We start from the raw sequence: 21,644 nt of genomic DNA on the forward strand, positions 1-21,644 counted from the left end.
AGTTTAGACACTGAGGTGAGTTTCATGTGTTGATAAAGCTCACCTCACACTCACGATGCTTCTTCTTTGTCATCTCTGCTACCTCCTCATCCAGATCTTGTAAATACTGGTGATCAAAGAAGGGGAGAAAATATGAAGTAATTCAAACACACACAGTATGATCTCAGTTTTCCCTTGTGTATATACAGGAGACATGGCCATACAGACCACTGAGAACAGGGAGATCCAGATCTCAGTAGTTCTCAGCTACATCACATTTGTAAAATAAAAGCTTTCCAGCTACATGGACTACCTACAGTCATGGATGAAATTATTGGCACCCCTGGAATTTTTCCACAAAATACACAAATACTCCCAGGAATTGTTGCAATTACAAATGTTTTTGGTTTAATTGTGTTTATTTCCTTCATGTGCATTGGAAAAACAAAAAAGCTGAAGAGAAAAGCCAAAATTGACAAAATTTTACACAAAATCCAAAAAATGGGATGGACAAAATTGTTGGCGCCATCTTATAACGGGGGTAAATAATTTTATTTCAATTAGGTGATGCTTGTTTAAACTCAGCTGTGGCACTTACCAGGTGCTGGTAATATAGAAATCACACCTGACACCAGTTAGAAGGTATAAAAGTTGACTTAACCTTTGTGTTGTGTGCATATGTGTCACACACCAAACATGGAGAAGAGAAAGAAGCGCAAAGAAGTGCATGAGGATTTAAGTAGCAAAATTGTCGAAAAATATAAACAATCTCAAGGATACAAGACTATCTCCAGAGATCTTAAAGTTCCTTTGTCGACTGTGCGTAATATAATCAAGAAGTTCATAACCCATGGAACTGTGGCTAATCTCCCTGGACGGGGACGGAAAAGAAAAATTGACGAAAGGATGCAACGCAGGATAGTTCGAATGGTGGATAAATATCCTCAGTCAACATCCACACAAGTTCAAGCTGTTTTGCAGACTCTGGGTGTAGAAGTTTCAGCTCGGACCATACGTCGTCATCTGAATGAGAAGAAGCGCTATGGCAGAAGACCAAGGAGAACCCCGCTGCTGACTAAGAGACATAAAAAAGCCAGAATGGAGTTTGCAAAAATGTACCTGAGTAAGCCTCAATCCTTCTGGGAGAATGTTTTGTGGACAGACGAGACTCGTAGAGCTTTTTGGAAAAGCATATCATTCTACTGTTTACAGAAAAAAGAATGAAGCCTACAAAGAAAAGAACACAGTGCCTACAGTCAAACATGGTGGAGGATCAATGATGTTTTGGGGTTGTTTTGCTGCCTCTGGCACTGGGTGCCTTGACAGTGTGCAAGGAGTCATGAAATCTGAAGACTATCAAAATGTTTTGGGTCGCAATGTAGGGCCTAGTGTCAGACAACTGGGTCTGCGTCAGAGGTCATGGGTGTTCCAGCAGGACAATGACCCAAAACATACCTCAAATAGCACAAAGAAATGGCTAAAAACAAAGCACTGGAGAGTTCTGCAGTGGCCATCAATGAGTCCGGATCTGAATCCCATTGAACACCTATGGAGAGACCTCAAAATTGCTGTCGCAAGAAGGCACCCTTCAAATCTGAGACCTGGAGCAGTTTGTTAAAGAAGAGTGGTCCAAAATTCCATCTGAGAGGTGCAAGAAACTTGTTGATGGTTATAGGAAGAGATTACTTTCAGTTATTTCTTCCAAAGGGTGTGCAACCAAATATTGAGTTGAGGGTGCCAACAATTTTGTCCATCCCATTTTTTGAGTTTTGTGTAGAATTTTGTTAATCTTGGCTTTTCTCTTCAGCTTTTTTGTGTTTTTCCAATGCACATGAAGGAAATAAACACAATTGAACCAAAAACATTTGTAATTGCAACAATTCCTGGGAGTATTTGTGTATTTTGTGGAAAAATTCCAGGGGTGCCAATAATTTCATCCATGACTGTAATTCCACCAGGTTATGGTGGGAGACGCTGCAGGGGCACTAGCCAAACTAAACATGCATGAAGATGTGCATGCCCAAATCGATCGGTGCATCGATTCCTGCCTTCTCCAGGCTATATGCCAAAGTGTCTTTAGGCAAGACACTGAAGCCCAGATTGCTCCCCCAACATGTCCAGCTGGGAATTAATGTGTGTGATAGTTAAAGCACTTAGTATATAAAAAACCCCAATAGAGGTGCTGCATGAGTGTGTGTGTGATTGGACATGTAGTGTAACAGCACAGTGGTTGACATGAGTAGAAAAACACTATATGAAGACAGTTCAGGTACGAGGAATGGTCTCCAGGAGATCAGTGTAACAGCAATGAATACAAAGCAGAATTACAGTGGCACCACAGTTAATGTGCATTATTGTATAAAGAACATTTTGCTTATATTTGTATGTTATATGCACTTTTTTGAGAGGCAGGGAAGGAGAGAGGAAGTCAAGAAGAGGACAATAGATGGAGAAAAGAGATGAGGATGAGATGGAGGGGGGGAGTGGTTTGTGTAAGTTATTTCCTTTTTAAATCATTTTGGGTATCTATCTTTTAACTGAGATGTGCAGGTGGATGATGGACCTCAGTATTTCTAAAACCCTGTACATCCTAACAGGAGATGACAGCGTGTGAAAAGTAAACACTGAGTCTGAATCTGCATTAAAAAGCAATAATGAAATATGTTGTATAATACCAGCTGTGCATGTTAGTAATACTTAATTCCTAAAGAAAACACGAGACATTTCTTTAAAAAGGGCTTAGACCGCGTCTGGGACCAGTTTAAACCAGCAGGCCACCCAGTTTGGCTACTTACAACAGCAACATCTGCCTTCCTCTTCCTCGGTCGTAGTGTTACTTCTCTGGAAGCTTCGGGAGCGACAGACTTTGGTTCCTTCTCTTCCCTGAAACAATACAGACAAAAAGAAAAGGCCCTAAGCCTCCGATGTCAACTTAAAACAGACATGTTTGGATAAAACATGTTATTTAGCTCCAAATAATGTCTCATGACAACAGGCCAGAGATTAGCCGGACAGCTAAAAGGCTCCATCAAGCCAACTTTCTCTTCCATGAACCATACATGCCAAACTCACCGTTGCCTTTGCATTATACTCCGAGGGGGTTAATGACACTTTCTGAGCAAACCTACGGTGGAGAAATGTTTTAAAGTTATGTTTGAATGTTTAAAAATAACACATACATGTACTCCCAACCCCCACTCTAAACTCCCTCCTTCTGACAAAGCCCAGCTCAGCCTGGCGCGGGTAAACTGGTACAGTACGCACGATTAACGCGCAGAGAAAAGTAGCACAACATCCACTTATATCCGCGAAACTAGCACAAGGTTTCCATAAGATGTTAGATAATTCATATACGGTCGTTACGTTGAGTATTTTTTGGGGAAACGTCGTTAACAATAGCCTACTAACTTTGGATAGCTAGATAATGGCCTAACAACACAAAGAGGGTCGTCTGTTATCTCAATAAACAATTTAAAAGAAACATGCTGCAAACACCGAATCCCCACAAATATTCATTTAACTAACAGCAGTCTGCCACGGTTTGGTTAGCAACTTGGTCAGTTTTGCTACGTGGTATTAGATCTGGCCTAAGACACGAACGAAGTGTCATATTTTCGTTTCATTCACTCACCCCAAGACTCTGCCCTTGAAGTTCACTCTTTTCCACGACTTAAAACTAAAACGTGACCGCACCAGTTGAACAGTTTGCTGTTCGTTCAGATACAGAGCTGCTCTACGACTGCTTGTCCGGGTCGGCTAGTTCCTCTGAGCTCGCGCCTTGTGCAGAATATATGAGTTTCAGCAGCGACGTCAGGGAGTTTATTTAAATTGGCGCTAAACGTCCAAGCCTCGCCGTCTTTTTATGCCTTCTTTTAACTTCATTCAGCACAGTTACACTCTATTAAAGCACATAAAACACGTATCTTAGCTAAAAACAGTTTCAAGGTCTGTAAAATAAAAGGATAAATAGATTTATTAGAATCGAGCCGGTAAAGGGGGCGTGGACTCTGCAGTGACAGCTGCGGGGGCGGGGCTTAAAAGCAGGAAATGTCCGGGGCACCGCGTGGCTCCTCTGTCAGATGTAAACAAAGCTGCAGTCTGTCACAGTACGGCTAAAATACAAAGCACCAAGACCAAATTATTGTAACATTTAGGTGATTTTTCATCCCCCGAACATCAGGTAAGGTTGTCACCTGTTGTCATTGTGGCCGCAGTGGTTTGTTTTCCATCTAATAACAGAAGTATGCTAACCAGCGGATGTTTGGTGCGTCATTTCCAGCGTGGGTAGCTTCAGTCCTACCTGTTTCAGTCTCTCTCCATTTAAAACAGCTTAACCCTTCTTCATAAACAAACTTATTTAACTTATTAACAAATTATTTTAATATTATGGAAAGTTTAATATAAACAGCGTAGACAGATTTTGAGGGAAACTGCTTAAAAAAAGAATTTAAAAAATTGTTTAACAAATTGACCCTTGCCCTGTCACGTGATTCTCATTTCAGAAAAACGGACCACTCTGTCCCTCGAATTCCAGAAAAGAAAAGTGAGAAAATGAAGTTTCTGGACCTTTTTGGGCGCCTAAAATCCGTCGTGATCGGAATGATTCACGTTAAAGCTTTACCAGGTACATTACATAACACCTCCTAAAGCTAACATTTTTCGTCCACTGTATAAAATGTTTGATTACACTGACAAATATAAAGGAAAAACTGCTGAATGTCAAATGTTGTTAACGCAGAAATGAAAGTCAGTGTTCTTTGAATATTAAATGACCAGACAGGACTGAGATGTAAAGTGACTGAGGGTCTGCCACTGCTACACAAAAAGTAAGTCAGTGGGTGTTTAGTGGATTATTTCTTTGTTGTAACCATTTTTCTTGGTAATAAATCTAATACTGTTTGAAACCTGTTCATTTCTCTTTTAAATGGAGCCCCATTTGTAAGAAAAATACATTTATGGGATGAGGAGCAGAGTCGAGTATGTTGGTTGTGAAAATCTCTACCAATGCCAAGCAGCTGATTCTGTTGATTCTTATTTTGAGCTCCTGGTAAAGCATCAGATTAGCAGCTCAACATGAACACTGGAACCTGGATATCTGGAGGAACATTATGTTCAGCGATGAGTCCAGATTCTGCTTACAGACGTTGGATCATACGGTCAAAGTGTGAAGATGTGGAGAACGTTATGCTGGTTGTTGCATTGATCGATAGGGTAACATCTTTTGGTGGAGGCAGTGTGATGGTGTGGGACAGCATCTCCCTCACTGGAAAAACAAAGTTTGTCACCATTGGAGGAAATCTCATTACAGAGAGATATGGAGATGAGATTCTGCAACTCCACAGTCTGGGACCAAACTGAATCCTCCAAGATGATAACACTCGCCCCCACAGAGCGGGGTTTATCAGAGGCTACCCGTAGAGGATGGATGACCTGCCTGCAGTCCTGACCTCAACCCCACTGAACACTTGTGGGATCACCTTGAGCCAAAGGGACCAACACAACCAGTGGTTGGTTGACTGGTGACAGATGCTGGTTGAAATTTGCCGTCTCACCGAGCTGGTGACCAGCATGAGGAGGAGGTGCCAGGCTGTTGTGGCTGTGTGTGGTTCTTCCTCATGATACGGAAGCTCCTGATTGTTAAATTAAGAAATTAGAAAATTGCCAATATGTCTTGTTTTATCCAATCCTATAAGCAACACCAAAAAAGAGTCAACAGCAGAATCAGCTGTTTGGTAGAGAAGTTTTTCATGAGCACAACCCACGTACTCAACTCTGCTGCTCATCCCACAAATGCATTTACTTCCAAATGCGTCTCCATTTAAAAGGGAAATAAACAGACTTTCCAACAGTATAAGATTTATTACCAAGAAGTATCGTTACAACAAAAAATAATCCACCAAACACTCATTTACTGACTATTTCTGCTAGGTGTATGAATATTTCCTGGTTGCATCTGTAAATGCATCATGTGTCGATAAACTTGAGTGTTTTGTGCAAATCTTTTTAAAGTTATTAGATAATCTCTTGAACAAATTAAACTAATTTCTTCGTAATAAAACCTGTTACTAACATTTCTAAACTGTAGTGGAGTGAAGGTGAAAAGCGGAATAAAGTAGAAACATACCGAATATGGTGAGAAGGTGTTTATCTGCTGTGGCTGTGAATGCCCAGAGTGAGCAGAAAAAACTAAATAAGCTGGTCAGAGGTCCTGCTAAGTCCTTGACCAACCTGTGGACTCGTTGTGGAGATGGATGAGAGGAGGATGTTGGCCAAACATGGAAACGTCTGTGACCTCTCAGATTAGTCTGCAAGAGCTCTGAGCTCCAACATCAGCAACAGACTGATCCTCCCAGAGTTTAGGGATCCATCCAAAATGGAAGCTGCATTGATCTTTTTTTACTGTTGTAACGTGTGAATATTCCCTATGAGGATAAATCAGTTCCTATCAGTACTTTTTATATGCCCTCTGCTCATTTTGGAGCTCTTATTCGTGAAACCTTAAACTGTACATAACTAAGTTTCTTGGCTATCTCAGGTACCCCTTTGGGTTGTTTGAAAATGTCCCAAATCGCTGAAGAGGCATGCTGTGAGGCAGCAGTGTATCGCGATGCAGGAGTTGTAAGTTAATCTTCATTACTCGTATATACACAGCTGAAAGTCAGTAAGTGTTACCTCTGTACCCTTCTTTCAGGATGGTTTGATCATTGAAAACATGCATGATGTACCTTACTCATTCTGCGTGGGTCCGGAGGTGTGTGCCTGTATGACTGCAGTCTGCACTGCTGTGAGAGGTGTCTGTCCATCTCTGCCACTTGGTGTCCAAATACTGGCTTCTGCCAACCAGCAGGCCCTCGCTGTAGCTCTGGCTTCAGGTATGATCAGTCTGCATCAGCTTACATCAGCAAGCAAAGAGTCTTGTTTACCAGTGGAAAACCCTGGTATTTGTTTAGTCTTCATTGAGGTCCTGTGTAAGATCTGAGCAAAGTTCAGCTAAACAAACCTCCACTGGATCTGTGCGTCAGTCATCTGTAGGGTTATGATGTAACTGTTCCAGGGCTGAATTTCATCAGAGCAGAGGGTTTCGTCTTTTCTCATGTGGCGGATGAGGGCCTCCTGAACGCCTGTGCCGGAGACTTACTGAGATATCGCAAGCATATTGGAGCTGACCATGTCCAGATCTTTACTGACATCAAAAAGAAGCACAGGTGAGATCACCATCTGTGGAGCTGCATCTGTGGAGGAAGCCTTAATGTGATAACAGACTCTGATTGTAGACTCGGTTGTAAGAGGAAACGAGATCTATTTAAAACTGGTGAAAGATGCATGAGAGGAAATGGAGTTTTTTGATGTGTGGAGAGACTTGCATCCCCTACAAAGAGATTTTATTCATTACTCATCAACACACTCTCTGCTCGACTAATTCTTTATGCAGAAAGAGAATAGGGATCAAATCCAAGAATACCAAATAGGAGTGGCAGATGTGTCTGATCACAGTGCCGTTTATTTTAAGATTGGACTGACTTGTAGAATAAAAACACAATAAGGAGATGGTTTAAGATTTCTGCATCCAATGAGACAGTCATTGAGTAAATTAAACTTCATATACAGATTAAAAGAAACAGTAACGTGAGACACACCCATCACACCATAACAGCAATAATACAAGGAAAACTCATCACTGTTGAAAATTTCTTGGGAAAAAGAGTAAAATGAAGAAATGAAACATCTTGAACAGTAAAACAACTTCAGTTACTAAAAAAAGTTTGACATATCAATAAAAACAGAATGCAATGATTTACAAATCTCCTCAACCCATATTTTATTCCCAGTAGAACATAAACAACATGTTCGATGTTGACACTGAGACATTTTACTGTTTTAGGAAAATATTGGCTCATTTTTAATCTGTGGCAGCAACACATCTGTAAAAAGCTGGAACAAGGGCAACAAAGGCCTGCAAAAGTAAACGGCACAAATAAACAACCAGAGGAGCATTTGACAACTAATTAGGTTCAACACACCACCGTCTTCTCTGGACCAAAGCTCATTTAAAATGTACAGCTGTTCAGTGTGGAAGTATTTATTCTACATCATGTCGTTCTCTGACATGGTTAACCACAAAAAAAGCCAAAAGATGTGTCTGAACCATGAACTGATCAAATAAATGTTATTTAAACCGTCCTCTTCATCATACTGTTCACATTCGGACATCATCAGACCAAGACAAGACAAGTTATAGTGACATTTATATTTTATGTGGTGGTTTACCCACCACTTCTGTTTGATTGTTGTTCACGCATAAGAGTGCCCTCATGTGCACTTGGCACCAGGACACTGTAGACCGCAGTTCGATGATCGACTTTGTAGTCGTGTCGTCGGACTTGCGGCCGCATGTTCTGGACACTCGGGTGAAGAGAGGGGCGGAGCTGTCATCTGATCACCACCTGGTGGTGAGTTGGCTCAGATGGTGGGGGAGGATGCCGGTCAGGCCTGGCAGACCCAAGCGTGTTGTGAGGGTCTGCTGGGAACGTCTGGCAGAGTCCCCTGTCAGAAAGAGTTTCAACTCCCATCTCCAGCAGAGCTTCAACCATGTCCCGGGTGAGGCGGGGGACATTGAGCCTGAGTGGGCTGTGTTCCGTGCCTCTATTGTCGAGGCGGCCACAGCTGTGGCCGTAAGGTCGACAATGCCTGTCATGGCGGTAACCCCCAAACTTGTTAATGGACACCAGCAATAAGGGATGCCGTCAAAATGCAGCTTCGGTGGTTGCTAAGGCAAAAACTCGGGCATGGGAGGAGTTTGGAGAGGCCATGGAAAATGACTTCTGGATGGCTTTGAGAAGATTCTGGTCCACCATCTGGTGGCTCAGGATGGGAAAGCAGTGCTCCGTCAACACTGTACAGTGGGGGTGGGGGGCTGCCGACCTCAACTCAAGATGTTGTGTGTCGGAGGAGGGAATATTTCGAAGACCTTCTCAATCCCACCAACACATCTTCCCAAGAGGAAGCAGAGTCTGGAGACCCTGGTGCTGGCTCTCCCATCTCTGGGGCTGAGGTCGCTGACGTGGTTAAAAAGCTCCTCGGTGGCAAGGCCCCAGGGGTGGATGAGGTCCGACCAGAGTTCCTTAAGGCTCCGGATGCTGTAGGGCTGTCTTGGCTGACACTCCTCTGCAGCATCGCGTGGAAATCGGGCACAGTCCCCCTGGACTGGCAGACTGGGGCTTGTTCCAACTACAGGAGGATCACACTCCTCAGCCTACCTGGTAAGGTCTATTCAGGGGTGCTGGAGAGGAGGGTCTGTCGGATAGTCGAACCTCGGATTGAGGAGGAGCAGTGTGGTTTTCGTCCCAGTCATGGAACAGTTGACCAGCTCTACACCCCCTTCAGGGTCTTGGAGGGGGCATGGGAGTTTGCCCAACCAATCTACATGTGCTTTGTGCACTTGGAGAAGGTGTTCGACCGTGTCCCCCAGTAATGATGTAATGATGTGGTTCTGTTGGCGTCTGTTGGTGTGATCTTCAGCTCTCACTGGAGCAAATCACAGCCGAGTGTGAAGCAGCGAGGATGAGAATCAGCACCTCCAAATCTGAGACCATGGTCCTCAGTCTGAGAACTTGTAACACTAATGAGTCACATGACACCAGAGAGGGAAAATGGCTGATTGAGCCCAGTTTGGACATTTTCACTTGGGGATGTCATCACTTTTGTTGCCAGCAGTTTAGACATTAATGGCTGTGTGTTATTTTGAAGGGAAAGTAGATTTACTCCATTTAACGAGCTCTACACACACTACTTTACATTGTGTCAAAGTGTCATTTCTTCATTTTTGTCCCATGAAAAGATATAATTAAATATTTGCAGAAATGTGAGGGGTGTACTCACTTTTGTGAGATACTGTATATTACAATGTCACCAGGAGACCTAGGCCCTGTACAGGCTCTTGGTAAATGCATTGAGGAGATTAATGACTGGATGTGTCTGAACTTTCTTCAGTTAAACAAAAACAAAACTGAGGTGATGGTTTTTGGCTTGAAAGAGAAACAATTAAAGGTCACCACAGAGCTTCAGTCTATACACCTAAAAACCACCAACCAGGCCAGAAATCTGGGTGTACTGATGGACTCAGACCTTAACCTTGAAAAACACATTAAGGGAATTACAAAATCAGCCTACGATCACCTTAAGAACATATCAAAGGTAAAAGATCTGATGTCTCAGCAGGACCTGGAAAAACTAGTCCAGCTTCCATCTTTAGTCGGCTTGATTATTGTAACAGTGTTTTTACAGGTTCTACCTAAAACATCAGTCAGACACCTGCAGCTGATCCAGAACTCTGCTGCTCCAGTCCTCACTAAGACCAAGAAAGTGGACCACATCAGTCCAGCTATGAGGTGTTTACACTGGCTGCCTGTTGGCCAGAGGATAGACTTTAAAGTTCTGCTGCTGGTCTAGAAAGCTCTGAATGGTTTAGGACCAAAATACATCAGTGACCTCTTGACCCAGTATGAACCTACCAGAACCGTCAGATCATCTGGTTCCAGTTTCTTATCAGTTCCAGAGTCAGAACCAGACATGGAGAAGCTGCATTCAGATTCTATGCTCCACATGTCTGGAACAAACTCCCAGAAAGCCTCAGATCAGCTGAAACACTCAGTTTATTTAAGTCAGGGATCTCCAACTCCGGTCCTTGTGAGCTACTGTCCTGCAGGTTTTGGATTCTACCCTGATGCAACACACCTGACTCAAATCACTGGGTCATTAACAGGTTTGTGCAGAGGTGTGTTGTAGTAGGAGACATCTAAACCTGCAGGACAGCAGCTCACGAGGACCGGAGTTGGAGATCCCTGATTTAAGTTAAAGACCCACCTGTTCTCTGCTGCATTTCAGTAGTTTTATTTAGAGTCCAAATCTGCATCTGGTTCTTTTAAGCTGGAATCTTTAAACTTGATCATGTTTTAATATTGTCCGACGGACGGATGGACGCATCCGCCATTTTTATTATGGTGTGTCTGACTGAACAAACAACTCTGTGAAGTAAGAACCTGCTGAGCTTTTAAAACTGCAGTACCAGCTTTGTTTGATAGGAGCTAGAACCCTGTTTGGGATAAAAACAGGCACCAAAAGTACCTGTAGCGCCTGAGGCCAGTAATACATGTTTATGTCTGGAAGAATTTTGGCCATTGATGGCCACCGTCCATTCCCATCAATGACCCGTCCATGTTTAACACCATCTGTCAGTAATTCTCAAACACTGCCTTTAATGTCAAATGATTTGCCACAGCTGGCGTAACGTTCTGTATCTGCATCTTTTTAGTTCCCATGCCCTGACTTCAGACGTGACCATCGAAGAGACGGCTCGTGCTGCTGAGTTCTTCCTCTCTGACGGACTCATCATCACAGGAGTAGCCACTGGAGAGCAGGCAGACCCACACGAGCTCAGAGGTACTCCCACAAAACTCCACACTATTACATCACACACAGACAGCCAGATCTTCACAAAGAGCATCAGCTGTCTCCTCTCACATGGATGACATCAAGATGCATGTCAGGACTGAGCGAGACGGGACATCAGCTCACTGATTGACCTGTACAAGATACAACAAAGACATCAGAATGTCCTACTGTTTACTCAGCAGGTAACATAGCAACTCAGCAGGTGTAAATACCTTGAGGTCCATCCACAAATCAGCAGTCAATAACTAACTTCAGACGAGGCCAGCTGGATGTTAGACGTCAAGTAGCAGGCATCATGTGGTGGGACTCATCACTCAGGTCAAGGCAGATTTGTTTCCTGACACTGTTCACTTCATTGCTTTCTCATGTCTTCAGTAAAGTTTCCTGTAACTGTGTCTGACCAGAAGCTGTGGATTTATATAAACCTGCAGCTGCTGCTTCTTAAATCAAATCTAATTTTATTTATAAAGCACAAAAATAGCACCAAGTTTTGCTTATCCTGTTTTGCACAAACCTAACCTCTAGCTTCTGTCTCTTTAACTGAACATTTATAAAAGTATAACTAGAAATAAACATCTTGGGCATCATTCACACCGGGAGCCAGCCCACCAATGACCACAGAGGCCCCCGTCAGGTCAGGCCAGGCCGGGGTCCAACCTGCGGCAACAGGGCTGGAGTGCAGGCCACAACAAAAACCTAAATTCAGTCAGAAGCTAAACTAAAAAGGTTTTGAGCATTCTTTTGAAAACATCAACCCTGAGACTCTCTGGCAGGTCGTTCCACAGACGAGGCCGTGATGATGGAACAAGGCCTCGCTAGAAGTTTTTGTTCTGACTTTAGGAACAAAAGGCCACAAAGGCTCAGAATTTAAAAGCCGGTCAGATAAATAAAAAAGCTCAAGACCTTTAAGAGATTTTTAAACAAGAGATCCTTAAAATCTGTCTCTTTGTTTTTGCAGTGGTGTCCGAGACTGTGAAAATCCCAGTGCTGATTGGTTCTGGAGTGACATACGACAACGTGGAACGCTACCTCAGTGCAAACGGAATGATCATTGGCTCTCATTTTAAGTTCGGTGGCCACTGGGCCAACACAGTTGACCCAGACAGAGTGAGAAGGTTTATGGAGAAGATAGAAAAGCTTCGAGAATAAAAGGAAGGGCTGAAGTTTGTCTGTGCTTCCGTATTAAACACCTGCAGCCGCCAGCTTAAGAAAACACATTTTATTCATGTTTTTTGTGCATTTTATAAACACACAGAAATATAAAACATGTCAATTCACATGAAAAAGTGAGTATTTGCTGTAAAGTACAAAAGTATTTATTCCTTTTATCAGTAGAAATGTACAGAGCATCTTTGTTTTCATACAGCATGAACACTGGACCGGTGGCTGAACGAAGCTAAGCTGCAGACTCAAGCAAAAGAACCCGTTCTTATACCAAATAACCAACATGCATCATAGTTTAGAGTAAAGCTTTATACTGGTTCCCACTTTATAATTCTGGAACATTTTCATAAACTGTATCAGTAAAAACTAACTTCAACCTCAAATGTCTCTATTCTACACATATTTCTACTCTACTCCAATTTTATCACATTAAACAAACAACTCTTCTTATTTAAGGTTTACATGATCAATATTTATAACACGTAACTCACTTTTACCATTTGTACATTTATTTCTTTACTGGTTTCAGTACTTAAAGGCTGCCTGTGTGAGTTGTGGTGAAGAGATATTTTCAGTGGTTTTGAACATGCTTGCAGTACACGCTGCCTGAATTCAAGTTTTAAAACAAAGTTTTGTCCTTTAATTTCCTGATGTTTGATCGTTATATTGCACAGGAGATGGCGACTCGCATGCCTCGCTTTGGTGGAGGTGCAGAGCGGAGCGAGGTGAAATGATGGAACACCTGAGTAATTCAGTGCAACAGCACAGTGCTGCTTCCTGGGCGGTGGTAGTGGCTGGTTAAAAAGAAAGAAGCCAGATCAGTAGTTGTACAGGCGCTGGCAAGGCTGCTTGAAGTGGCCATAACGTTTTTCCCCCGGAGTGAATCGTGCTTTAGCCAGGTTCTGTCTGTGGAGAGCGCTGCTACTCAGCTTCTTCCTCTCAGCCTGGATCCTGGCCCTCTGGACGGCCAGTAGCTGGACGTTGCATGGCAGAGGGACCCCCCATGCAGCAAGGTGCCAGGAGATGTGCCGCCTCACTGCCACTGGCCTGGACAGACACAAAGGAAGTGTGTAAGCAGATGAAGTATAACCACAATACAATCTGAGAGATACTGCTCATAGCTCTACGGCTCCTTTTTATTTAAAAATGTGAGGACCCTTCTACGTGGCTTCGGGTGGTCCATGTTTGGCCTCAAACCTGAGGTTCCAGTTATAGCAGCATTGAGTTAAAAGTATTTTGTCCAATTTTCATAACACAAGGGCATTTCTGCTCTCACCAAAGCCATCAAAGTGTCATTAGGTCCAGCAGAACAAAGGCGTCCCGAGCTTACTGCCGCCTGCATCAGACAGTTTATTATCAGGCTGTGACTTTTAACACCAATGGCAGAGCCGAGAGCAGGCGGACCAGCGACTCCTGCTCTGCAGGCTATTTTTATCCAAGGAGACAGATGGCTTTAAGGAATGTAGAGCTGGCTCCAGTTTGCAAGGTCTGCGCGCTTTAATGCCCTGAGTGAAAACATTATTGCATTGTTTCAGTATCAGTTTAAGTGATTGATCTGTTTAGTATCGGTTTACCTCAGGCATCCTTACATCATCCCACCACCAGGTGGCAGCAGTAAGCACACATTAAGGTTCTGAGGAGGGTGTGTGAGTTTGCATTAACTACTATCGGCTTGGAATGAAAGTGGAAGGTAAAATGTAGATCCATGGCATGGTGATGAGTTTTTTATTCATGGATTAGTACTGTAAACCAATCGTGTCAAAATCTTAAGTGTGTTTATATAAGAGTGTGTGCAAAAAGTAACCTGGATGTATCTTGGTCATCTTCATCCTCCTCCTCCTCTGCTTCTCCCATTCGGCATCTCATCTGGTAGACGGACATACTGGGGTGCTCGATCAGCAGGTTCTCCAGAGGGTCCACACTGGGGGCTGACAGAGGTCCGTTCTCTGTTCCCGTTCAAACAGATCAGTTTGATCAACTTATTCTAACCCAGAATGCTTCAAATTTAATCATCTGTAGGTTTCACACTCACCTGGGAGATTAACAATGACCCAGTCCTCCTCCTCAAACTCCATCAGCTTGTTATAAGTGTCGTCTGCTGCTTCAGAGTCCTCACCAGGATTCCACAGCAGCTGAGAAAGAATCTTCCCGATCATCTTTAAGCTGTTAGATCTGTAACTTAACAACAGTGAGCAGGTGAACTGCAGGTTTTCTCCTCCATCTGAACCTGCTCCAGGTTTGTGCATTTAGGCAAGCAAACTTTCTCTATACTAGCTCAGCAGTTGTTGCTCAGACATCGTACAAGATGATGAAATACCACTGATAACAGCAATATATGATGTTGCTCCACATTTCTTCAACAGGAACTTCACAGTGTGGTTGGTTTAGCCCCAACTGGATTGTCTTATTTTGTTGATATTGTTGTTATCTCTGGTATTATGTTCCCACAACAGTTTGGAGAAAATATATTTTGGTCTCCACAATTTGGAATATTTGTAATGCATTGGCCTATTTAAAGTTAGTAAAACAGATAGATTATGTTGTCATGTGATGGTAAAATGTAGCTCACGAGACACAGAGTCGCCCTTCTCCATCAGCACACATGTAGGATTTATTTCATGCACTGGTACAGCCTGTACACTCCGTTCACATAAACAGATGCACAAATGGACCTGTGACTCCCACCGTCTGGATGCCTTCATGCCATCCAGTCAGACTTGATCTGGGATCTGATTACACCAGAGTCCTCCCAATAAACACACAGACTAAAGTACACATTTTCCCACCCGCACTGACGCAGATCCACAGGTGTTCACAGGTCCGGGTGAGTGTTTAATGCTGAAAATGTATTCCTGCTATGAGACAATAACACATTCTGTCCCATACATAAACAAACCTGTCAGATGTTGATAGTAAACACACGGAGCGAGAGAACAAAAGGCGGGTTCGTTAAAAGGCGGAAAACAGCGAAAATTATTAAGAGATGAAAACGGATCATATATCGACTTACCTGACAAAGAAATAATGTTTTTCACGCACGGAAAGGAACCTGCTGTCTTGTTCTTCCGAGACTGTTATGATCAAAAAGTTGTTTATCAGCGAGAAGAGGTGGTCCCTGTGGCCGGTTACGTCACTCGATCTTACCCAATGAGGCGGAGTGACGCGCCTACGTCATATGTCAACGAATTTAAAAACGCGGATGAAAATGTTTATCTACACTTGAGAGAAAATAAATGGGTACTCGTTATTAATATATCTGTTTTATTACATCTATACATTTTCTGTATATTTAGAGACTACTGTCTTTAAATCCAAATATTTGTATTTTTAGCCAGCGGCATCGTTGCGCGCATGCGTACAAAAGGACGTTGCGCTTCCTAATAACAGACCAAACGTATAGAACTACAGAAATAGATTTATTTTTATTCGCCAATGTAATTAATCACCTTTCCCTGTTACCAACAACTAAATATATTTAAATTAAATGACAAAATTACGTGTCCGTATATTTAGAATTTTCCACAGATCAAATTTCATTGAAAAGGAACATCTTGTCTTGATTACATTAGCCTACTCATATTTGTCGAAAGCAGGAAGTTCAAAAACACATCTGTATTTCACACATTCAGGGCAGGAGTGAAGGTAATAAATATGGCCTTCTTGTAATAAAATATAGTTATGTTTAAACGGCACTCGTGTTAACTATGTAACCGTTTCAGCTGTTTATTGTTTCTTGTTTTCGTAGAAGAAGAAGTTAAACTGCAAAGCGCCTAAAGTCTCCTCGGTCTTCGTAGTGTGTTTTCGCGCGAGATTTCAGTAGAAAGTTTCTTATTAAGCCTAAAAGTTTTAAAGTTTCAACGTGTAACGAGCATTAATGTCGCGTAAAACTGGACTGGAATTTTAGCAACAGTGTTAAAACTCATTTAGAAGTGTTTTATTAAGGTTATTTATGTTATTGAACACATTTTAAAAAAGAAAGTAACCTGTGTAGTTTCACTTCAGTGACCTGACTGACCACGTATGGCCATTTAAACCGTTTAGTTTTTCTTGATACTTGTTTAATTTCTAGTTATGGAAGCACATTTCTGCTGCTGTGATTAAAATAGGTTAAAAGACATTTTCATCATGATGTAAAGCTAAATTCTGCATTTGTATTTTAAATATCTTTAGTATTACTAAATTCTGTGAAAATTTCACAATAAGCTGAGTTATTTTCTCAGAATTTTTATTTATGTCAAAATGTGACGTAATGTTAATCTATGTGATCTCAAAATTATATCAGGATTTTGAGTTAATCTGCCAGGATTTTTTACATGTTGCTTGTTCCACAAAAGCATCTTTACATGTTCTACTTTAAGGCTGATCCTGCTTTCTAACCATGTATAATGTAAGAGTAATGTGAAAAGGGAGAAATAATCTACCAACTGACTGCCTCAGCAGGGACTCGACACAGCAATGGCTCCGAGGATGGATGACATCATGCGTCTGTGCTGTGAACTGTCGGCTCATGATCAGATCAAGGTGGCTGTGAAGAACTCCACTAAAGGAGCAGTGGTGGTGGGAGGAGCTGCCTTTGTAGGCGGGCTTCTCGGTGGACCTGCAGGGATTGCTGTTGGTAAGGTTGCCGATCAGCCACCCCCAAACTATCCTTGATGGAAAACAAACATCTGTGTTATCCTGTAATCACATATGCAGTCATATGAAAGGCGCGGTTGACTGTTTTCATACTTAACTGCCCTCAAAAATTCCCAGACTGAAGCATTTCTTTACTATCTATACAAAAAACTTATCTTTTGTTTATGTGTGTCTCCATCAGGTGGAACATTGGGTGGTCTCTTGGGCAGCTGGATGACCAGCGGTCAGTTCAGACCGCTGCCTGAGATCCTGATGGAGTTACCACCAAGCCAGAAACAGAAGCTCTATAATGACATTGTTGGTGTGCTAGGAAACCTGGACTGGACAGATGCAGCCCAGCTCTTAGCCTTAGTCATGGGCAACGCCACGCTCCAGCAGCAGATCACAGCTGCTCTGCTTCGCTACGTTACTAACGAACTCAAAGCAGAGGTACGATACCAGGACTGAGTGCTGACTCCACGTGGACTTTTCTAGCCAAGCAGAGCCCTATATGGAGGATTTTGTGCCTAATTAGAAAAAAATTATGAACATCGTGATTCACTTTCATAATGATGTAGGAAGTTTTATGGAAGAAATGTATTTATTCACTAATGTTGGCATATTTACCTCAGAACAAACCATGTTTTGTATAAGAGACTTCGAGGTTGTTCCTACTTTTTCCTGATCTCCACTCACTCTCAGGGTGCTTTTAAATATCCCTCAGATTATGGAGTTAAAATAAAATCAACATTTGAAGCTTTGTCACTTTTCACTGTTTCCCATAAACATTTTCAAGCTTGAAAGGGAACACTTTATTTAAAAAATTGGCAGGTTTTCAGGTGTAAGTTTAGTTTCACACACTTGGGTTTCCACATATTTTTATCCCTAATAAAACATAAACAACATGTCAGATGTTGAAACTGAGATTTTACCATTTCATCTGTAAAAAGTTGGAACGAGACAACCGAGGGATGGAAAAGTAATTGGTACAAATCAAAAACAAGTGAAGGAGCATTCGACATTTAATTAGGTCAATTGGAAACAGGTCAGTAATACGACTGGGTATAAAAGGAGCATTCAGAGAGGAAGAGTCTCCGGTATAAAGATGGACAGAGGTTCGGCAGTCTGAGACAAACTGGGTCTAAAAAGGGTGGAATAATAAATAGAAGAATGTTTCTTTTGACGTTAAGGTCCACGGGCAGCACAGCACTTGGGGCAACCTTTGAGGACCAGACGTACGTTCTGTTTTATCAGTTCAGTATCTCATTCAGTTTAAAGGTTAATTGTATGAACTTAGCAAGGATTTTGCTTTATATTTTCTTTAGGATATAGAACAGGAGATATGTACAAGACAGACACTATTCATCTTAGGGACTGATTTGGTCCCAATGACTCCTTTTATAACCACCTATTTTGGATATACAGTTATCCTTAAATATGTTAATGTTTTTCTAAAAAAAAAAATATATAAGCCTGCACCCTCAAAATACAGGTAAAACGGGTTTTAGGTTGGAAAACCACTTTATCCTCCTTGTTCATGAGGCTTCTAACGGCTTTCAAGCCTTACATTTAGAAGATGGCTGCTGGATGACCACCTGATACACCCATTAACCACTCAGTGGTCACATCTGCCTTTCTGGTCCACTTACCAGTAGGTGGCGGTAATGCACCGCATCACTGCGTGTCCACCGCCAAGAAAACAACCAGAAGAAAGAGTCGTTTCTGTGATCTACATAACGGCTGACGGGCTTCGTTTAGCAAACTGTGCGTAGCAAAGCAAACTACAGGTGGCGTTTGAAACGCAGAAAGGAAATGCTGCGCACTTTATAAATTTATAAAAGCGTGCGCACGTACGTCCCACGCCTGTTTCCATTTATAAATCAGAATCAACTCTAAAGAGGGTGCACGTGAGGCAATGCCTTCCCACGCCCACATGGTGGCTATAGATGGTCAGATGGACGCCTGTAATACATATTCATCACATCATTTCCATGATGGCTCGGGAGGGGAAAGTGGAATTTTTTGGGGTGTGAGAGAGATCCTGACGTACCACGTTGACAAACGTAAAAATGTTTAACTGGTGGGCACGGCGTGGGCTCTACTGGTGTCAGAAAGGCAGAATAGTGGCAGCAGGTGGCAGATGCCGTCAGTAAAGTGTCAGAAGGAAGACACGCCAAAGGGATCTAAACATGAGCTGGATATCTCAGTCAGTAGAGCATCCGTCTGCCATGCAGGAGATCCAGGTCTGAATCCCACAGTGATGAACTGTAACACCTTCCAGTTGGGGCCTTGGGCAGGACGCTGCAGCCCACAGTAAATCGTTTTGGAGAAAAGCGTCTGCTAAATGACAGTAATGATGCCGGTAATGTAGTCTTTTGTTTTAATGTCTAAAATAAATATAAATACATCTGAGATTAGTAGCAGTTTATTTAGTGTTAAATAATATTTCTTTATAGTTCCTGGGTGTTCCAGCTGGGTGGGCGGTGCTGCAGCTGTGGTTGGAGAGGGTGAGGCCAGAGACTCCACCCAGCACCACAGCAGCTGGGTCCTCAGAGGAAGTCCTGCAGATGTAGAGGAACACCATCACTGCTATTAACAATGTGGACAAGGAGATGCGGGAACTGGAGATTGTCTTGATGGAATTTGGGACAATTACAAAAGGGTTGTGTTAGAATAAATAAATAAATGAATGAAATCCATCTCTTGTGTGTTTCATAAGCGTTGCATCACTTCTAGAAGCTCCAGTCTGTCCCACTCTGCTGGATCTCAGAATAAATGACCGAAGCTTACTTTTCACATTTTCTTTTACTAACAGATGTTGGCAGCAGGCTGTCCACCTCATCATTTCCTTGATTTTATTCTGCACCGTTGGTGTTGCCGTTTCTCGTTTTTCTAGACTATACGCCATGGTCACAAATCGCAGTGGAGATAGGAACAAGTTTGGTTTTTATAAATCCCAAAAGTTGCCTATATTTGGCGTACGCCGGTTTCTAGGCCAGCTTTATAAATGAGGCCCGAGCATGACGGAAACACCATGGTGTTATCTTGGGGGTCGTGGCTCAAAAAGTTTGGGAAGCCCTGCACTACTACACTGAGCCCATGCAACATAATATCACCACTTGGTAAACACACAAAGCAGAAACGGCTACTTCCAGGTCACAAAATTAACTAACTAAACATAAAACTAAATATAAAAATCAATTTCTGTCCGAGTTTGGTTTATCTATTTTATTTGAAATATTAACCTAAAATCAAAAGTGTAAAATCTGAGTTTTTTGTTTTAGATTTCTAAAAGAATAATGAAAAACAAGCTGATTATTTATTTTTTTATTTCTTATTTTGATTTGAATATTAAATGAGCGAATGATACATAATGAGCCTGTATGCTTAGGTCTGAAGTTGTTGAAAAGATCTGATGTGAAAAGTTGTATATATATATATATATATATATATATATATATATATATATGACATTTTTATGTGCCTCTCAGATGTAAACACAAAACAGAATATCATTTTAAAAATAAGTCTGGATGAGAAATTGGACTTCTTCTGCTCTTCTCAGTGGACCTGCGGGGAGCGCTGAGGGAAAATTCTACTGCTTCCACAATAATAATAATAATAATAAGAAGCAAGTTATCGAATGACATAATGAATCTGATGTGCATTGGACAGATATTAAGGTTTGAGCCTTTTTCAACAAAGCTGTAGAGAATTTAAGTGATTCTCATTAAAGCAACACTCCAGAACTTTGGCAGATTTTAACACTCACGCAACATATTGTACCAAAGTTATTTCTCTTTTAAGAAAAAAAAGAAATGTGTTTGAATTCGTTTGCATGGGATTCTTTTTTTTTTAATTGTAGAACAAACATGTTAAATATGCATAATGAAATGGCATTGAAATTAAATACACCAGTCTTGTGTTCAATGGTTTTCAGATTCTGCCACACACACACTCACACACACTTACACAAAAAAATGGCAGCATTGTTGCAGTTTCAACTGAACGCTGCATTAAAGACGATAAATATCCAAGTTTCAGCTGCCTTTAGCCAAAACTCAGAGCAGAAAACTGAAGAACATCCTGAATACGTCCACGTGTATCCACTTAAGAAAAAAACACCAACTGTTTGTATATTAGAGCTGTGGTTCCCAACCTGGGGGCTTTGTACATTCAGTACATTTAAGAGAAATAAATGAAAGCTCTATGTTGTTCATTTAACTCTGGCGTTCATCAAAGGACAGGACTCGGCCAGAACACATTATATATGGCTCAGGCTCAGTCTGAGAGAGCTGCAACAAATAGCCACGGCCGCGGCATTCAGCCATCCCAGAAGGTAAAGGAAAAGGTTAAGCTATGTGAAATAAAATTTACAAAAGTTTGAATTTGTGTCAAGACTCTGGGAGGAAAGCTGCATCTTGGACCAGGCTGTT

General features: G+C 42.0%; 4 protein-coding genes across 9 annotated transcripts in view; 2 read left to right on the top strand and 2 right to left on the bottom strand.

Moving 5' to 3' along the window:
* Window positions 1-3,892, bottom strand: part of ccne1 (cyclin E1) — a 28,744-nt gene extending 24,852 nt beyond the window's left edge. For both annotated transcript variants that reach the window (XR_006009820.1, XM_041981280.1), the window contains exons 1-4: window positions 3,611-3,892; window positions 3,052-3,103; window positions 2,775-2,862; window positions 44-106 (exon numbers count right to left, since the gene is read on the bottom strand). Coding sequence is in view for 1 of the 2 variants with exons in the window: in XM_041981280.1 (XP_041837214.1) it covers window positions 44-106; window positions 2,775-2,862; window positions 3,052-3,065 (165 nt within the window). In the remaining variant the exon portion in view is untranslated. The remainder of the gene's footprint in view (window positions 1-43; window positions 107-2,774; window positions 2,863-3,051; window positions 3,104-3,610) is intronic.
* Window positions 3,893-4,018: 126 nt separating this feature from the next.
* Window positions 4,019-12,593, top strand: zgc:162297 (uncharacterized protein LOC555865 homolog). Its single transcript, XM_041981297.1, has 7 exons — window positions 4,019-4,159; window positions 4,482-4,603; window positions 6,515-6,597; window positions 6,671-6,851; window positions 7,034-7,184; window positions 11,291-11,418; window positions 12,389-12,593. The coding sequence occupies exons 2-7, from the start codon at window positions 4,531-4,533 to the stop codon at window positions 12,577-12,579; spliced, it is 807 nt and encodes a 268-aa protein (XP_041837231.1). The 5' UTR covers window positions 4,019-4,159; window positions 4,482-4,530; the 3' UTR covers window positions 12,580-12,593.
* Window positions 12,594-12,634: 41 nt separating this feature from the next.
* On the bottom strand, window positions 12,635-15,731 carry si:ch211-260e23.9. 2 transcript variants are annotated; one of them, XM_041981307.1, is made up of 4 exons: window positions 15,605-15,731; window positions 14,627-14,766; window positions 14,399-14,540; window positions 12,635-13,641 (listed from the first exon to the last, which is right to left on the bottom strand). In XM_041981307.1, the coding sequence occupies exons 2-4, from the start codon at window positions 14,748-14,750 to the stop codon at window positions 13,413-13,415; spliced, it is 495 nt and encodes a 164-aa protein (XP_041837241.1). In that variant the 5' UTR covers window positions 14,751-14,766; window positions 15,605-15,731; the 3' UTR covers window positions 12,635-13,412. The 2 variants fall into 2 exon arrangements, with proteins under 2 accessions (XP_041837241.1, XP_041837250.1); XM_041981316.1 differs by having other exon boundaries at window positions 14,627-14,772; window positions 15,605-15,720.
* On the top strand, window positions 15,370-17,964 carry LOC121637277 (protein C19orf12 homolog). Of its 4 annotated transcripts, none has more exons than XM_041981343.1 (3): window positions 15,370-15,418; window positions 17,035-17,209; window positions 17,411-17,964. In XM_041981343.1, the coding sequence occupies exons 2-3, from the start codon at window positions 17,050-17,052 to the stop codon at window positions 17,674-17,676; spliced, it is 426 nt and encodes a 141-aa protein (XP_041837277.1). In that variant the 5' UTR covers window positions 15,370-15,418; window positions 17,035-17,049; the 3' UTR covers window positions 17,677-17,964. The 4 variants fall into 4 exon arrangements, with proteins under 4 accessions (XP_041837277.1, XP_041837286.1, XP_041837260.1 ...); XM_041981352.1 differs by having other exon boundaries at window positions 15,394-15,418; window positions 17,032-17,209; XM_041981326.1 differs by lacking the exon at window positions 15,370-15,418 and adding an exon at window positions 16,176-16,236.
* Window positions 17,965-21,644: the final 3,680 nt, after the last annotated feature.

The sequence above is a fragment of the Melanotaenia boesemani genome, chromosome 1, assembly GCF_017639745.1.
Source record: "Melanotaenia boesemani isolate fMelBoe1 chromosome 1, fMelBoe1.pri, whole genome shotgun sequence".
NCBI classification, from domain to species: domain Eukaryota; kingdom Metazoa; phylum Chordata; class Actinopteri; order Atheriniformes; family Melanotaeniidae; genus Melanotaenia; species Melanotaenia boesemani.

Excerpts from the sequence above, each read along its gene's own strand:
- LOC121637277 (XM_041981343.1), top strand. The coding sequence starts at position 17,050 with ATGGCTCCGAGGATGGATGACATCATGCGTCTGTGCTGTGAACTGTCG. Across the intron at positions 17,210-17,410 it reads ACCTGCAGGGATTGCTGTTG|GTGGAACATTGGGTGGTCTC; the intron begins GTAAGGTTGCCG and ends TGTCTCCATCAG.
- zgc:162297 (XM_041981297.1), top strand. The coding sequence starts at position 4,531 with ATGAAGTTTCTGGACCTTTTTGGGCGCCTAAAATCCGTCGTGATCGGA. Across the intron at positions 6,598-6,670 it reads TGTATCGCGATGCAGGAGTT|GATGGTTTGATCATTGAAAA; the intron begins GTAAGTTAATCT and ends CCCTTCTTTCAG. Across the intron at positions 11,419-12,388 it reads AGACCCACACGAGCTCAGAG|TGGTGTCCGAGACTGTGAAA; the intron begins GTACTCCCACAA and ends TTGTTTTTGCAG.
- si:ch211-260e23.9 (XM_041981307.1), bottom strand. The coding sequence starts at position 14,750 with ATGATCGGGAAGATTCTTTCTCAGCTGCTGTGGAATCCTGGTGAGGAC. Across the intron at positions 14,541-14,626 it reads GGTCATTGTTAATCTCCCAG|AGAACGGACCTCTGTCAGCC; the intron begins GTGAGTGTGAAA and ends GAACGGGAACAG. Across the intron at positions 13,642-14,398 it reads GATGACCAAGATACATCCAG|GCCAGTGGCAGTGAGGCGGC; the intron begins GTTACTTTTTGC and ends GTGTCTGTCCAG.